Here is an 18,557-nt window from a genome sequence, read left to right on the forward strand (position 1 = left end):
TCACAAAACCATGCTGCCTCTCGCTAATAAGTTAGTTTGTTTCCAAATGGGAGTAAATCCTGTCCCGAAGAATCCTCTCTCATAATTTCCCTACCATGTACTGAAGACTTCGAATCCAGAACTAGCCACGCACCTAGCCAAGCTGTTCCAGTACAGCTACAACACTAGCATCTCCCTGACAATATGAAAAACTGTTCCGGTTTCTCCAGTACACAAAAAGCAGGAAAAATCCAATCTGGGCAATTACTGCCAGATCAGTCAACTCTCAATTATCAGCAAAGTGATGGAAAATGCTGTTGAAATGCTATCAAGTGGCACTTACTCAGCAATAACCTGCTCAATGATGCTCAGTTTGAGTTCTGCCAAGGCCACTTGACCTCATTACAGCCTTGGTCCAAACATGGACAAAAGAGCTGAACTCCAGTGGCGAGGTGAGAGTGACTTCCCTTAACATTAAGGCAGCATTTGATCAAGTGTGGCATCAAGGAGGCCTAACAAAACTGGAGTCAATGGGAATCGGGGGAAAACTCTCTGCTGGTTGGAGTCATATTAGCACAAAGGAAGATGGTTGTGGCTGTTGGAGATCAATCATCTCAGCCCCAGGACACTGCTGCAAGAGTTCCTCAGGTTAGTGTCCTAGGCCCAACTATCCAGCTGCTGAACTTTCCCCCAACACAAGGTCAGATATGGGGACGTTTGCTGATGATTGAACAGTCCCTTTAAAAGATTGGGATCCCACCTCCACGAGCTGCCAGTCAATCAGAGGGCCAGCAGATCAGTAGTACTGGCAGTGCCACTGGAAACGGTGGCCATGCAGGAGGCCTTGGAACCAGGCCCAGCGCTGAAGACTCTGACCTCAGGTAAGTGAGGCGGGGTCAGTCTCGCAGGCCCCAGCAATGACGGGAGGGAGGGTGGGCATTGAGTGCAGGGGAAGGGGGTTCAGAGAGGTGGGTTTGTTTCACCAGGGGCTCTCCATGGCCACAGAGGAGGGCCTACCCCCAAAGCCCGCAGGAAGGTCATTTAAATGGTTAGAGAGTGCAGAACTCTGCATTATAGAGAGACCCAAAAAAAATCTGGGTGTCCTGGTACATGATTCACAAAATATTATCGGCGCAGGCTTGGAGGGCCGAACGGCCTGTTCCTGTGCTGTACTGTTCTTTATTCGTATGCAGATACAGCAAGTGATTAGGTCGGCAAATGAATGTTGTCGTTTATTGCAAAGGGATTCAAGTATAAAAGTAGGGAAGTTTTACTACAGTTGTACAGGGCATTGGTGAGATCACATCTGGAGTGCTGTGTGCAGTTTTGGTCTCCTTATTTAAGAAAGGATAGAACTGCATTAGAAGCAGTTCAGAAAAGGTTCACTCGACTGATTCCAGGGATGAAGGGGTTATCTTACGAGGAAAGGTTGGACTTGTAGCCATTAGAGTTTAGAAGAATGAGAGGTGATCTTTTTGAAACGGGTAAGACCCTGAGGGGACTTAACAGGGTGGATGCTGAGAGGATGTTTCCCCTTGTAGGGGAGACTAGAATTGGGGGGACATAGGTTAAAATAAGGGGTCTCCCATTTAAGACAGAGATGAGGAGAAATTTTTTCTCTGAGGGTCATTAGTCTGTGGAATTCTCTTCCGCAGACAGCAGTGGAGGCAGGGTCATTGAATGTTTTTAAGGCTGAGTTAGATAAGATTCTTAACTGACAAGGGAATCAAAGGGTATAGGGGGTTGACAGGAAAGTAGAGGTAAGGCCACAATCAGATCAGCCATGATCTTATCAAGTGGCAGAGCAAGCTCGAGGGGCCGAATGTCCTACTCCTAATTTGTATGTTTGCTTAATGCCAGCAGCAGTGGGAAAAGGTTCTTAAGTGGCTGATAACAGGCTTAAGGGTCTCAATTCGCCTCTGGGCGGGAAGGCCGTCTTTGGCCTATCCCGCCCCCGAATAAACTGCGGTGTGACGGGAAGGTGACGAGCCCTCCGCCCTTGCTACAAATCTATGGGGCGCCCCCCCCCGCACCTCCCGTCATTTCCTAGCCTGTCTCCGGGGGACCCTTTATATCCAGCTCAATATTCCAAGTGTGGTCTAACCAGGGCTTCGTACAGCTGAAGCAAGACATCTACCCCCTTGCATTCTAGTCCTCTAGATTTAAAAAAGCAGGCATTCTATTTGCCTTTTTGATTATTTTCTGCACCTATCCATGACATTGTAATGATCTATGCATCTGGACCCCTGCCCCCCCAAGTCTCTTTGGACCCTTTTCCAGCTTTTTCCCATTTGGAAAGTACTCCTTCTATTCCTTTTAGATCCAAAGTTACCTCACATTCGCTTATATTGAAATCCATTTGCCACAGTTTTGCCCATTCACTTAATCTATCAATACTTCTTTGTAATTTATACTTCCAGCTACATTGCTTACAATGCCACCTACCTTTGTGTTCACAGCAAATTTGGATATGCAACTTTCTAGCCTATCATCTAGGTTGTTAACGAATACAGTGAATAGTTGAGGTCTTAACAGATTCTTGCAGGACACCACCAGTCATATCCTGCTAATTACAATACCTGCTGATTATCCCTACTCGCCATCTCCTGTCACTCAGCCAATTTCCTAACTAGGTTAATAATTTGCCTTCAATTCCATGAACTTCAACTTTAGCTAAGTCTCTCATTAGGGACTTTATCACATGCCTTCTGGAATTCCATATAAATAGCATTCATAGACATTCCCCTGTCCACTACTTTAGTCATCTCTTCAAAAATTAAATCAGGTTCATCAGACTTGACCTACCCTTTACAAATCCATGCTGGCTCTCTCTGAACAGCTGAAATTTTTCAAGGTGTTCAGCAATGTTCCCTCTAATTTTTTTTTGTTGTGCATTGTTGACTCCTTTAAGTCAGGCCTGATGAACGTTGGCACGGCCGTGCACGCATGTTAAATTAAAACGGCCGATTTGTGCACAGCCTGCATGGGAACTCTTGGTTGTTGTACAGCTACACAGCTTAGAGGGAACTTTGGTGTTCAGTCACCCTATCCCTAATTATAAACTGCAGCAATTTCCCAACAACAGATTTTAGGGTAACTGGTCTATAATTCCCTGGTTTCCCTCTGTCAACTTTCTTAAATAGTAGAGTGACATGGCAATTTTCCATCTAAAGGAATGATTCCTGAATCAAGAGAACTTGGTAAGATTACAGTTATAGTATCTGCAATGTTCTTACCTACTTTTCAAACCCTGGGTAGAAACCATCCCATGGATTTGTTGCTCTTTAGCTTCATTATTTTCTTCATTACTGTTATTTTGCTTGTGTTAATTTTGTTGAGTTCCTGTCCCTGATTGAATATTAGTTTCCATGGAATTTCTGGAAGGCTGACCTCTTCCTCTACTGCAAATACTGATAAAGTAATTATTCAGCATGTCCACCATTTCCTTATTTTTATTGACAATATCACCATGATCAGTTTTCAAGGAACTGATATTGCCCATGAGCACTCTTTTTCTCCGAATAAAATTATAAAATATTTGTATGTTGATTTTGATACCCCTTGCAAGCTTCCTTTCATACTCCCTTTTTGTAGCTCTTTCCAATTCACCAAGAGTTTGGCTTTTTCTTTCATGCTTTTCCTTTAGTTTTATGTTGTCTCTTACTTGTTTAATTCTCCACGGCTATCTTTTTTGGCAAGTAGATCTCTGGCCCTTTACAGGTATAAATTGGTTTTCTGTCATGTTAAATTATTTTTGAACACCTCCCACTAATCTTTTGTTGTTCTACCCACTAATAGATTAGCCCAGTTTACTGTGTACAGTCTCTGTCTCATTGCATTGATGTCAGCCTTACCTAAATCATTTCTTTCTTCGTTCCTGGGATATGGACATCACTGGCTATGACAGCATTTATTGCCCATCCCTAATTGCCCTCAAGAAGGCAGCCGTCTTGAAACGCTGCAGTCCATGTAGGGTAGGTACACCCACAGTGCTGTTAGGGAGGTCCAGGATACTGACCAGCGATAGTGAAGTTACGGCAATATAGTTCCAAGTTGGATGGTGTGTGGCTTGGAGGGAACTTGCAGGGGGTGCTGTTACCATGCATCTGCTGTCCTTGTCCTTCTAGGTGGTAGAGGTCGCAGGTTTGGAAGGTGCCGTTGAAGGAGCCTTGGTGAGTTGCTGCAATGCATCTCGTAGATGGTACACACTGCTGCCACTGTGCATCGGTGGTGGAGGGAATGAATGTTTGTGGATGGGATGCCAATCAAGCAGGCTGTTTTGTCCTGGATGGTGTCAAGCTTCTTGAGTGTTGTTGCAGCTGCACCCATCCTGGCAAGTGGAGAGTATTCCAACACTCCTGACTTGCACCTTGTAGATGGTGGGCAGGCTTTGGGGAGTCAGGAGGTGAGTACTTGCCTCAGGATTCCTGGTCTCTCACCTGCTCTTGTAGTCATAGTATTTATGCAACTACTCCAGTTCAGCTTCTGATCAATGGTAACTCCCAGGATGTTGATAGTGGGGGATACAGCGATCATAATGCCATTGAATGTCAATGGGAGATGGTTAGATTCTCTCTTGTTGGAGATGGTCATTGCCTGGAACTTGTGTGGTGCGAATGTTTTTCTTTTATTCATTCATGGGATGTGGCGACGCTGGCTAGGCCAGCATTTATTGCCCATCCCTAATTGCCCTTGAGAAGGTGGTGGTGAGCTGCCTTCTTGAACCGCTGCAGTCCATTTGGGGTAGGTATACCCCAGTGCTGTTAGGAAGGGAGTTCCAGGATTTTGACCCAGCGGCAGTGAAGGAATGGTGATATAGTTCCAAGTCAGGAAGGTGTGTGACTTGGAGGGGAACTTGCAGGTGGTGGTGTTCCCATGTATTTGCTGCCCTTGTCCTTCTAGTTGGTAGAGGTCGCGGGTTTGGAAGGTGCTGTCTAAAGAGCCTTGGTGCATTGCTGCAGTGCATCTTGTAGATGGTACACACTGCTGCCACTGTGCGTCGGTGGTGGAGGGAGTGAATGTTTGTAGATGGGGTGCCAATCAAGCGGGCTGCTTTGTCCTGGATGGTGTCGAGCTTCTTGAGTGTTGTTGGAGCTGCACACATCCAGGCTTCACAGGAGTTTAATAAGTGACGATTTGTTGATCAAATTACATGGCTCACAATTTGCCACATATGTTTTACAGGCTTGAGGCATGTCTGGCCACAAATATAAAGGAGTCAATTTACAGAATGTTGTTCGGGGTCTACTATGTGCCACTATGTATTCCACCACACCCCTGACTTGTACCTTGTAGATGGTGGACAGGCTTTGGGGAGTCAGGAGGTGAGCTACTTGCCTCAGGATTCCTAGCCTCTGCCCTGCTCTTGTAGCCACAGTATTTATATGGCTACTCCAGTTCAGTTTCTGGTCAATGGTAGCCCCTAGGATGTTGATAGTGGGGGATTCAGCGACGGTAATGCCGTTGAATGTCAAGGGGAGATGGTTAGATTCTCTCTTGTTGGAGATGGTCATTGCCTGGCACTTGTGTGGCGTGAATGTTACTTGCCACTTATCAGCCCAAGCCTGGATATTGTCCAGGTCTTGCTGCATTTCTACACGGACTGCTTCAGTATTTGAGGAATGGTGCTGAACGTTGTACAATCAATCAGCAAACATCCCCACTTCTGACCTTATGATTGAAGGAAGGTCATTGATGAAGCAGCTGAAGATGGTTGGGCCTAGGACACTACCCTGAGGAACTCCTGCAGTGACATCCTGGAGCTCAGATGATTGACCTCCAACAACCACAACTATCTTCCTTTGTGCTAGGTATGACTCCAATCAGCAGAGAGTTTTCCCCCGATTCCCACTGACTCCAGTTTTGCTAGGGCTCCTTGATGCCATACGCGGTCAAATGCTGCCTTGATGCAAGGGTAGTCACTCTCACCTCGCCTCTTGAGTTCAGCTCTTTTATCCATGTTTGAACCAAGGCTGTAAAGAAGTCAGGAGCTGAGTGGCCCTGACAGAACCCAAACTGAGCATCAGTGAGCAGGTTATTGCTGAGCAGGTGCCGCTTGACAGCACTGACGATGACACTTTCCATCATTTTACTGATTATTGAGAGTAGACTGATGGGGTGGCAATTGGTCGGGTGGGAGGTGTCCTGCCTTTTCTGTACAGGACATACCTGAGCAATTTTCCACATTGTCAGGTAGATGCCAGTGTTGTAGCTGTACTAGAACAGCTTGGCTAGAGGCGTGGCAAATTCTGGAGCACAGGTCTTCAATACTATTTCCGGAATGTTGTCAGGGCCCATAGCCTTTGCAGTATCCAGTGCCTTCAGTCGTTTCTTGATATCACACGGAGTGAATCGAATTGGCTGAAGATTGGCATCTGTGATACTGGGGACTTCAGGAGGAGGCCGAGATGGATCAACCACTTCTGCTGAAGATTGCTGCGAGTGCTTCAGCCTTATCTTTTGCGCTGATGTGCTGGGCTCCCCAATCATTGGTGATGGGGATATTTTTTCCTCCAGTTAGCTGTTTAATTGTCCACCACCATTCACGGCTGGATGTGGCAGGACTGCAGAGCTTAGATCTGATCTGTTGGTTGTGGGATTGCTTAGCTCTGTCTATCACATGCTGCTTGTGCTGTTTGGCATGCAAGTCGTCCTGGTTGTAGCTTCACCAGGTTGATACCTCATTTTAAGATATGCCTGGTGCTGCTCCTGACATGCCCTCCTGCACTCTTCATTGAACCAGGGTTGATCCCCTGGCTTGATGGTAACAGTTGAGTGGGGGATATGCCGGGCCATGTGATTACAGATTATGGTGGAGTACAATTCTGCTGCTGCTGCTGATGGCCCACAGCGCCTCATGGATGCCCAATTTTGCACTGCTAGATCTGTTCGAAATCTATCCCATTTAGCATGGTGGTAGTGCCACAGAATATGATGGAGGGTATCCTCAATGTGAAGGCGGGACTTTGTCTCCACAATGACTGTGCAGTTGTCACTCCTACCAGTACTGTCCTGGACAGTTGCATCTGCGACAGGCAGATTGGCGAGGTCAAGTATATTTTTCCCTCTTGTTGGTTCCCAAACCACCTGCCTTAGACCCAGTCTAGAAGCTATGTCCTTGAGGACTTGGCCAGCTCCGTCAGTGGTGGTGCTACCGAGCCACTCTTGGTGATAGACATTGAAGTCCCCCACCCAAAGTACATTCTGCACCCTGGCCACGCTCAGTGCTTCGTCCAAGTGCTGTTCAACACGGAGGAGTACTGATTCATCACCTGAAGGGGCGGGGGGGGGGCAGTAGGTGGCAATCAACAGGAAGTTTCCTTGCCCGTGTTTGACCTGATGCCATGATACTTCATGGGGTCCGGAGTTGATGTTGAGGACTCCCAGGGCAACTCCCTCCCGACTGTATACCATTGTGCCGCCACCTCTGCTGGGTCTGTCCTGCCGGTGGGACAGGACATACCCGGGGGATGGTGATGGCCGTGGCGGTATCTGGGACGTTGTAAGGTATGATTCGTTGAGTATGACTATTTCAGGTTGTTGCTTGAATAGCTAGTGGGACAGCGCTCCCAACTTTGGCACAAGCCCCCACGTTAGTAAGGAGGACTTTGCAGGGTCAACAGGGCTGTGTCTGCCGTTTCTGGTGCCTAGGTCGATGCCGGGTGGCCTATCCGGTTTCATTTCTTATTGATTTCGTAGCGGTTAGATACAACTGAGTGGCTTGCTAGGCCATTTCAGAGAGTGATTAAGAGTCAACCACATTGCTGTGGGTCTGGAGTCATATGTAGGCCAGACCAAGTAAGGACAGCAGATTTCCTTCCCTGAAGGACATTAGTGAACCATATGGGTTTTTACAACAATCGACAACGGATTCACGGCCATCATTAGACTAGCTTTTTAATTCCAGACTTTAATTAATTGAATTCAAATTCCACCTTCTGTTGTGGTAGGATTCGAATCCATGCCCCCAGAGCAATACCCTGGGTCTCTGGGTTACTAGTCCAGTGACAATACTGTTACGCCACCGCCTCCCCTAAAACTAGTATCTTACTAGCTGTTTTGCATTTCTCCCTTTCAAACATGATGTGAAACTTGATCATATTATGATCGCTATTCGATAAATGTTTACATACCGTGAAGCTTTTAACTAAATCTGGCTAATTACTAAATCGAAAATGACATGCCCCCTTGTTGGTACTAGGACATATTGCTGCAGAAAACCATCCTGGACACACTTTTTCTGACATGTGATAATCCCAATCTATATGAAATCCCCATGAAAACCACTCTGCCTTTACTACATATGCTTGTCTAATCCCTGCACTTACACAATCTATCACCCCACAACTACTACCAGGGGACCTATGCACAACTCCCACTACAGTCTTAAATATTTTCCAATATCTTAATTCTACCATAAAGTCGCCATGCCTGCTTACCTCGCCATATATACTCTCTTACCATGGAAGTGATTTCATTCTTAATCACTAAGCCTACTTTTCCCTCCTACCATTTTCCCTATCTTTCCTGTAGACCTTTTAATTTGCTATATTTAAATTCCCAGTCCTGACTGTCTTGCAGCCAAATCTCAGTAATGGCTACCATGTTATACCCTCCAAGTTGAATGTGCACCTGCAATTCACAGAGTCACAGAGTCGTACAGCATAGAAACAGGCCCTTCAGCCCACCGCGTCCATGCCGACCATAATGCCTGTCTATACTAATCCCACCGGCCTGCATTAACTCCATGTCCCTCTATGCCTTTCTCATTCAAGTACCTGTCCAGATGCCTCTTAAATGTTGCTACTGTTCCTGCCTCCACCACCACCTCTGGCAGCTCATTCCAGATACCCACTATTCTTTGAGAGAAAAATGTACCCCTTTGATCCCCTTTAAACCTCCTCCCTCTCACCTTAAATTTATGCCCTCGAGTTTTAGTCACCCCTACCATGGGAAACAGACTCTGGCTATCTAACCTATCTATGCCTCTCATAATTTTATATACCTCTATCATGTCCCCTCTCGGCCTCCTTCGCTCCAGGGAAAACAGACCCAGCCTATCCAATCTCCCTTTATAACTCAAGCCCTCCAAACCAGGCAACATCCTGGTGAATCTTTTCTGCACCCTCTATAGCTTGATTACATCTTTCCTGTAGTGCGGTGACCAGAACTGCACACAGTACTCCAAATGCAGCCTAACCAACGTTATGTACAACTGTAACATGACGTCCCAACTCTTGTATTCAATGCCTCGGCCGATGAAGGCAAACGTGCCATATGCCTTCTTCACCACCCTGTCTACCTGTGTTGCCACTTTCGGGGAACTATGTACTTGCACCCCAAGGTCTCTCTGCTCAACAACACTCCCCAGGGCCCTGCCATTCACTGTATATGTCCTGCCCTGGTTTAACTTCCCAAAATGCATCACTTCGCACTTGTCTGCATTAAATTCCATTTGCCAATCCCTTGCCCACTTTCCCAGTTGATCTATATCCTGTAGTAACCTTAGACAACCTTCTGCACTGTCCACTATACCACTAATTTTGGTGTCATCTGCAAACTTACTAATCATGCCCCCTACATTCACATCCAAGTCATTAATATATAAGACAAACAACAGAGGGCCCAGAACCGATCCCTGCAGCACACCGGACTCCAATCTGAAAAACAACCCTCCAGTACCACCCTCTGCCTCCTATCACCAAGCCAATTTTGTATCCAATTTGCTAGCTCACCCTGGATCCCATGTGTTTGAACCTTCCGGACCAGCCTACCATGCGGGACCTTGTCAAAGGCCTTGCTGAAGTCCATGTAGACAACGTCCATTGCCCTGCCCTCGTCAATCCTCTTGGTCACCTCCTCAAATACTCAATCAAATTTGTGAGGCATGATTTCCCACGCACAAAGCCATGCTGACTATCCCCAATCAGACCTTGCCTTTCCAAATGCATATAAATCCTGTCTTTCAGAATCCCTTCCAATAATTTTCCCACCACTGATGTAAGGCTCACTGGCCTGTAGTTCCCTGGCTTATCCCTGCTGCCCTTCTTAAATAAAGGCACAACATTAGCTATCCTCCAGTCTTCCGATACCTCACCCGTGGCTAATGATACAAAAATCTCAGCCAGGGCCCCAGCAATCTCCTCCCTTGCTTCCCATAGCATCCTAGGAGACACCTCATCAGGCCCTGGGGTTTTATCCACCTTAATGCACTTCAAAACCTCCAACACCTCCTCCTTTGTAATGTTGATATACTCTAGGATATCACTGTTCCCTCCCTTGAACTCACTAGCTTCCATGACCTTCTCCACGGTAAATACAGACGAGAAGTATTCATTTAAGACCTCGCCCATATCCCGTGGCTCCACACATAGGTTACCACACTGATCCTTAAGGGGACCTACTCTCTCTCTAGCTACCCTTTTACTCTTAATATACTTAGAGAATCTTTTCGGATTCTCCTTTGTCTTATCTACCAGGGAAATCTCATCGCCCCTTTTCGCCCTCCTAATTTCCTTCTTAAGTGTACTCCGACATCCCCTAAACTCCTCGAGGGACTCGCTTGATCCCAGCTGCCTATACCTGACATATGCCTCCTTCTTTGTCCTGACCAGACCCTCAATATCCCTCGTCAACCAAGGTTCCCTAAACTTACCAGCCTTGCCCTTCCATCTAACAGGAAGATGCTGGCCCTGAACTCTTCCTATCTCACTTTTAAAAACCTCCCACTTGCCTCTCCCATTCAACTTTTGAGAGTTCCTGTCTGATGCCTTTGAAATTAGCCTTCCCATTTAATATAAATTCATTTAATTTTCTTCTTATACTCAGTGTGTTTGTACATAGAAAGCTCATTTGGGCCACACACCCTAACTTGTGCTTCTGCTCTAATGTTTTCCTCACATACTTCTCTCTTCTCCCACCTGGTTTAATTTTACATCTTTTAGGTTTTCCCTTTTCCGAAGCTCAATTTCTGACTGTTACTTTACTCTTAGCTTTTGTTTGTTTGCAAGCTATTATCTATAGTATCTTTTCCACCTAAGCACCCCCACCCCGCCCACCCACAACTTACTAGTTTAAAATCCTTGCGACCACTCTATTTATCCTTTCTGCTGGAACCCTGGTCCCAACCCAGTTCAGGTGGAACCCGTCCCAATGGTACAGTACCTTCCATGAAATGGAACCTTTCTTTCCCACAACATTACGTTAGCCATGTGTTCATCTCGCTAATCTGTTTATCTTTATGCTAATTTCTAACCCTTGAAGTCCTATTCTTTAAGTCCTAGTTCCTGGTACTTTCCAAACAGGACCACTTGCTTATACTTCCCCATGTTGTTGGTTCCAAAATGGATCAAAACAACTGATCCTCTTTCTCCCACTCTTCATTCTTCTCCAGCCACGCGAAGATGTCCTGAACCCTGTCACTGGGCAGGCAACACAACCTCTGGAACTCCCAGTCTGCAGAGAACAGCATCTATCCCCCTGACTATACTGTCTCCTATCACTGCCACATTCCTTTAAAACTCCCCCAACTTCAATGGTTTTTTGTATCATGCTGCCATGGACAGTTTGCTCATCCACCCTGCAGACTTCTCCCTCATCCACACAGGCAGCAAGAACCTCGTACCTGTTGGCTAAGGAAAAGGCCGAGGCTTTGCAAGCACTGCACCTGGGATTCCCTTGCCTGACTCTCAGTCATCCTCTCCTGTCTCTGATCACTAACCACTATACCACTTCCTACCCTAAGGCATGTGACTGCCTCCTGATTCAAAGTGTCTAGGTAACTCTCCCCCTTCCCTGATGCCATGCAAAGTCTGCATCTCGAACTCCAGCTCAACAGCTCTGAGTTGAAGTTCCTAAAGATGCAGACACTTACCGTAGATGTGGTTGTCTGGGATTACAATGCTCTCTTCAAACTCACACTGCAATTGTGGCATATCATCTGCATGGTCATCCCTGCATAACTTCTTTTATTTATTTAACTTAAATGAAAAAGAAGCCAGTGATGTTACTCATGTTTTCTGGTGATGTCTCTGGGTAATTGTAGTCTTTTGTATCAAAGATGAATACCTGTGGAAGTATACTTTCTGCATTTATACTCTGGCCCTTACATTGAGCCTCTAAATATGGAATGTCAGTTCAGTGAGTTGGGATCATAAAATATGGGTGACAACAAAGGCAAAGGTGTACTCAGAGACCAATACATTCTGAGGCCTCGTAAAATGCATTTTGGTGTTTGTGGAAAGGTGGAAAGAAATTGCTGAAGTCATGTTTGTGTGTAATTTTACAAATGTTTTGTTAATTATTTTGAGTGTATGAGAGATAAATTTTATCTTTACAGGTTTGCAGTGTGAAAGTGGAGCACTGTCATGGTTGTATCTGGGGAGTGAAAAAGAAATACTTTATTGTGAGGGGCAGACAGCTCCTGTTGCAAGGAATGGAGAGAAAAAAAAAGGACTGGGGAAACAAAAGGAGAAAGTGAGAAAAAGAGAGGAAAGAATGAAATAAAGAATGAGAAACAGAAAGAGAGGAAAAATAAAGGCCAAAGAAAGAAAGCCTTCAGCTTGCCTCAATACTACTCTTTGGAGCTCTCTCCCTAAACTGCTGTTTCTCCATCTTTAAAACCCTCAAATCACATCCCTTTGACCAATCTATTAGCCATCTCAATCTTTAATTTCCCAGGCTAACATTAGTTACTCTTATGCCTATTTGGCATGTTTCTCTAAATTAAAGGTATAATGTAAAGTTGTTGTCATCAAGTGCACGTCTACTTAACCAGCTGGACTCCAGTGCAGCCTCAGATATCAAAGCTCTCCAAACGCACTACTTTAGGAAGCCTGAATCCAACAACAGATTGACATGAGTTTGCAATGCCAGTTCCCTACAAGTCAAGTCATTCATATTTAGGACTGCAGCCTACTTCAGGACACCACTGTCCTAACAGAAGTTATAGAGCACAATAGTGCCTGGTCAGTAATCACAGGTCCCAAGTTCATTTGCCCCATGATAGCATACATTATTTATACTTTTCATTATTGACCAAATCACTCCAGCTTACAGCAACCCAAGTGCGGCAACAGCGAAGGGGAGTGGTAGGAATAGAAGCATTTTATTAAAAGCTATATTGTTCAGGATCCATTAGGCTATTTCCAAAAGAAGCTCATCTAACAAATAGTAAAAATTTATTCCATCAAGTTGCAATCAATTCAGAAACAAAAGCACTCTTGCAGCCATTGTAGTGCAATATTAACCAAGTGAATATTATGTATTAGTACTGCATTCCTTTTTCACTATATTACATAATAGAGGCATTAACATATTTCAAATAAAGTCCTCAGTAGTAAAGAGGAATTTGATGCAAACTGTGTATTCGTACAGTCGTATGGCAGAGCATAATTTCCAATTGTCATTAATAGCACACATTATGTGTGAGGGGGAGGGAGCGTGGGGGAAGGATAATTTATATATAAAGGCCGTAGCTTCTAATCCTGATTGCTATGCAGTGAGTCAGGCTGGAAGATGGGTCTGTGTGTAAGGACTGTGTTGGTGTCAGGTGTGATGTCCTCTGCAGCTGAATAACCTTCAAACATTTGCTCTCTTACAAAACACAGAACAAATATTCACTTGGCCAAGGTGTTAGAGTACAGTATGCTAAAGTAGGTAGTAAATGCCTTCCAGAGGTGAGGAAAGGGAACAAATTGACAGAAATAGAGGGGAAAAGAAATAATGGATGTTGTTCTCTCCACTGCTGTAAGTTTAACCTGACCAAAAGGGCTCGTGCAGATGTCACATACCTGCTAAGGCTTTAATACGGGATCTTTCAAATAGCCGGGCAGAGCTGTTTTCATTATCCCATTCTTCCACATCCCAACGATTGTTGACATCACTATACTGCTGCTGAATATCAATGTTGTCGTAGTCTGTTGCTATCGCCGTCATTCTGCCTTCTTAGCTACCCCTCGTCATGAGCTGCTTTTCACAAAACGTTCTGGAAACAAATGAAAACAGCACGTCAGAACACAAACGATCATATATTACCTTTGTCACGAAAGCGTTCTATGTTGAATAATGATTTTTAAATCCACCGACTGGAAACCTAATTAAATTTAAAAAGGAAAAGAAACAGATAAAAGGTGACGCTATTAGCAGCTAAGATAGCCACCCCAATTTGCATCACATTGTTACAGTCAAATGAGGAGGGTTTGAAGGGCTTCCCTCTTTTCCCTATCCACGTTTGACCACAACAGGTTTAATTCTTTCTTAATGTGGATGTACTGGCCAATTCAGTAGGTGCTTGATTACTTACTATGGATCATAACAAGAACCAATTGGACCAGTTTTCTAAACAAAGAGGTCAACTGTATTGTACCTAAACTGAACTAATAAAATAATAAACAAGGGCCAACTTTCACTCTCACACATACACTAGAGGTTTGCACACACTCAAATAGGTACACAGTGTGGAAAGGTAGATTGGTCGAGTTAGAGTCCTTAAAAAAGGTATACAGTCTGTGGTGTTTGGTAATTTGGCTGGCTTCCAGCTGAATTCGGTGGTCCTGAGGCTTTTAGTTTGAAGAGGTAGATGACTGGTTCAGTGAGTCTCTTGGAGATAGCAATGTGGATGATTTCTGATTGTAGTCGGAGTATACAAAGGTGGTCAGTCAACAGGCAGGATTTGAAAGCTTTCAAGCTGCGAGAGAGAGAGAGAGAGAGAGAGAGACTGAGAGGGACCCTCACTTAGGCTCTGCTTATGTCAGAGTCCAGTTGCTTCTCCTCTGCTGCAGAGAAAACAGCAGCTTAAAAACCACAGATGGGGAGGAGCTTGTCACATGACAGTCACTCAGTCATTCAAACATAGAAGTCAGCAGTATTTCTCTGCTTGCTGAAAAGGGTAGTTCCTTTAAACTTCCTGGTTCTTGGTTCTTGCTGGGAAATGCACAGACATTTCGCCTCCCTCCTCACAGTCCTTTGCAATGTAGGACACAGTGTAGCAAACTAGGTGACCATCTTAAGCTATCAATGTAATCTTTTTTAAAATGTCTTTTTAAAAAAAAAGATACAAACTCAGATCTCCAGTCAGTGGATTAAAGAAAATTATCATTCAGCAAAACACATTGGCATAACACTATACTTCACATTCCAATGCATTGAGGTGGAGACAAATTATCTGCACAGTCCCCTCAAGAATGATGACCTGGGGAATCTGAGTGAACTACATGTCCTGTTCCCATTAGCAAGTCATTAAGGCCATCACCTGGACATTAAACTGGTTGAGACGAACCACTCAAACCTAATCACTTGAACAACGGGACCCTGGTTGTGAGAAGGGAATTCCTAGACATGGACTGATTAAGTTGCATGAGAGAATACACACTGGTAACCACCATGTCGAATCACTGGGTGACAGTCATGTGACAGGCCTATGATCTATGTGCTTTTGCTGGTATTTTCTCTGCAGCAACCGGACAAGCAGCTAGACACTGACAAGAGAAGACCAAAGTGGGGTCCCTCCTCCCTCTCTCCAACCCACCTTGCAAGCTTCAAACCCTGCCTGCTGGCAGTAACCACCTAGGCCTATCGCTGCAGCAGAGAGAGACCCCTTGAAGGAAATCATCTGCATCACTGTCTCCAGGAGAACCACATCTTCAAATCAGAAACTTCAGGATCACCGAATTCAGCCTCAAGACCGCAGAGTCACCAACCGCCACAGACTGTATAACCCCTTTTTATTTCTCTGGACTCTAATTTGACCAATCTATCTTTCCCCACTCTGTAACCTATTTTGTGTGTGTGTGTGTGTGTGTGTGTGTGTGTGTGTGTGTGTGTGTGTGTGTGAGAGAGAGAAAATTGGAGGATAGTTTATTATTTTACCTAGATCTCTAAGTACAATAATGCTAACCTCTTTGTTAAACTCAAGAAAACCTGTCCGTTTGATTCCTTTATGACATTAGCCTGGAAACCATTAAACACTTACTGAATTGGCATGTATATGCACTTTAAAAAATAAATAAACCTGCTGTGGTCAAACAAGGAGAAGAACAAGAGGGGAGCCCTACGACCCACTCCTCACCTGACCGTAACACCTTATAATGCTTGTAAATGCACATCCAGAACTACACAAATCTCAAATTCCTATCTTGGTCAAGGGCAAATCAGCATTTTAATAGAACTGTCATGGACCGCATTAATTGTGAACTGGACTAAGAGAAAGGTGGATCAATGCGATGCAGCACAGGAGAAGAAATCTCTGATGTCAAAATATTTGGCTTAGATTTTCTGCTCCAACATAATTGTCACCACTCAAATGTGACATGGTAAATTTCCTTTTTAGAAAAAAAAAGGGTTGTTAACAGAAAATACTGCAGAGCAAAATGGAAAAAAAAACTAAATCAGTTGTAACATCCGAACTGTTTAAAAAAGGAAAAGACCACATTTAATAAAGCTTAAGAAGTCTACAACATTATTACTTGTAATGAGCTCCCAGTGCTACATTTAGTCAAGTGTTACACATTCCTAATAAGAATTTTCCTTTATTCCACTGCTGAACTCTTAATGCAAATAAAGGGGATTAATTGTTAATACAAAAAAAGTAAAGTCATGAGCATCAAAAAAAATGTACAAGGCAGTGAGTAATTTAACTGGAGCTACAGTTGTGCAGATGGAGGAAACAATAAAGTACAAATGAAGAAAATAAAAGCACAGCCATTGCTGATGGCCCATTTAACGAGTTAACAACATGAAGAAAAATTGTATCTAGACATTCAAAGACAAGTATCGTGAGGATTACCTTGAAATTTAACAATGGGGGATATAATGTTCTCAGGCATACTTCCTATGTACAGTAAAAGGGAAGAGTTTCCTCAGAACTAGAGGGTGTAAACAAATGGCTGCTCAACTGCTATAATAGTGATGCGATAGTAACTGAAATACCTGCAAGATGGCTCCTGGGCTGTAAGCTCCCGAGGAATCTCCCTTGCTGTTCAACGATATCCATGGCCACCTGCTCCCATTCCTAGTGTTTTCTCCCCCAATCTACCCTCTTAAACTGTTTAAACTCCCCTGGCTCTTTAAATCAGTTCATTTTAGCCCTAACTAAAAGCTAACAGTTAGTTTAGTGTATTTTACCTGGGCCCACTGCCCTTCCCCAGCCACACCTGCTCTTTGTTTTCTCAATGAAATTGATCCGGACGAAACTGAAGAGCACAGCTGTCGATACTTTAATCTCCGATCCTGCTGTCTTCACCGCCCAGAGTGTCTGCGGCCATGGCGTGCGGTAAGTCCATTGAGGTGAAGGAGCAGCGGGACCCTAGAGAAGTCTTGAGAAAAGGTGCCCCGATCACCCAAAAAATCCACGAACGGCCCCCCGGCCGCAACTTCAAAGCGCCCGCGGGAGATGGCTCGGAGAGCTTCTGCAGCGCACTGTCGGTAATGCTGCATGCCTTTATTTAAACCACTGCAAAAGAACCCTTAGCGAATGTAATCACCTCTAAGTCTGCCAAAAGATGCTTCACCTCCCGAAGGACGTGGATGAGCTTTCCGGACGTCGATGGTGGGCACTGAAGAAATGGCTTATTACCTGCACCCGCTTTCCCCCTCCCCAACCCTTCCCTTTCCCCCTTCCACCCCCCCCCGTCCCCTTCCCTGCTCCACCCTCTCAGCTCACCCCCTCACAACCCCGTCCCAGCAACCCCCCTCGCACCATCTTCCCCCCGCACCCCCTTCCCCTGCACCCCCCCACCCCCTTACAGCCCCCTTCCCAGCTCCCCCTCGCACCCCCCTCCCTCCACCCTCCCCCTCGCATCCCCTCCTCCCACCGGCACCATCCTACACCTATGTAGGGGCCCTAACAACCCCACTGCCTTGTGGGCGTCTCGGGAGAGACCAAGGCTAAGGGAGTAAACCCTAACAGATAATCCGGAGCGGAACCCCATAGGCGGTCATGTGTCACCTTTGGCATGTTTCCGGCAGTTCCTGCAGCCATACTGGTGCCAAACGTCGTGCCCTGCACTCCTTTGGACCCCACCAGAAAGGCCAAGAGGGGGGTTTTGACGACTGGGCAACTCTCAACCTCCATAAATTTGCCCAGGCATGCGCCATGGAGAGGTCACTCCATAGTTGCCTCACAGCGACTGAAACAACACGGAAGGCAACAGTTACGGGTTATAAGTCTAGATAAATTGGCGTAGAAACTGGGCGCCACAGGTTGCCTTTGTCGGTGGGAGAGGTCATTGCACCTCACTGGACAGCTACCGCCTGCCTCAAACCGGGCAGCCCCAGGTCAATAAGGTTCTGTCCCGCCACAGTCTAACTGATTCAATGGGTGCTTGGAGCTCAGGGTCATTGCCCGAAAGGTGGACTGATACACCGCACCAAACAACACGAAAAAAGGAAAGAAGGTACCAGACCTTCGCTTTGCAAGCTGGAACGTCAGAACTGTGTGTCCTGGCCTGTCGGAAGACCTTACACAAATCAACGATTCTCGGAAGACCGCCATCATTAACAACGAGCTCAGTAGACTCATTGTAGACATTGCAGCACTTCAGGAGACTCGCCTCCCCGCAAGTGGATCTCTAGCAGAGCAA

At 45.4% G+C, this 18,557-nt stretch overlaps 1 protein-coding gene across 3 annotated transcripts in view; it reads right to left on the reverse strand.

Annotated features, from left to right (window-relative positions):
- Nucleotides 1-18,557, reverse strand: part of sptbn1 (spectrin, beta, non-erythrocytic 1) — a 340,000-nt gene that overhangs the window by 203,195 nt on the left and 118,248 nt on the right. For all 3 annotated transcript variants that reach the window (XM_068044925.1, XM_068044923.1, XM_068044926.1), the window contains one exon: nt 13,770-13,963. In XM_068044925.1, the coding sequence (XP_067901026.1) occupies nt 13,770-13,914 (145 nt within the window). In that variant the 5' untranslated portion in view covers nt 13,915-13,963. The remainder of the gene's footprint in view (nt 1-13,769; nt 13,964-18,557) is intronic.

Source organism: Heterodontus francisci, chromosome 13 (assembly GCF_036365525.1).
Source record: "Heterodontus francisci isolate sHetFra1 chromosome 13, sHetFra1.hap1, whole genome shotgun sequence".
NCBI classification, from domain to species: Eukaryota; Metazoa; Chordata; class Chondrichthyes; order Heterodontiformes; family Heterodontidae; genus Heterodontus; species Heterodontus francisci.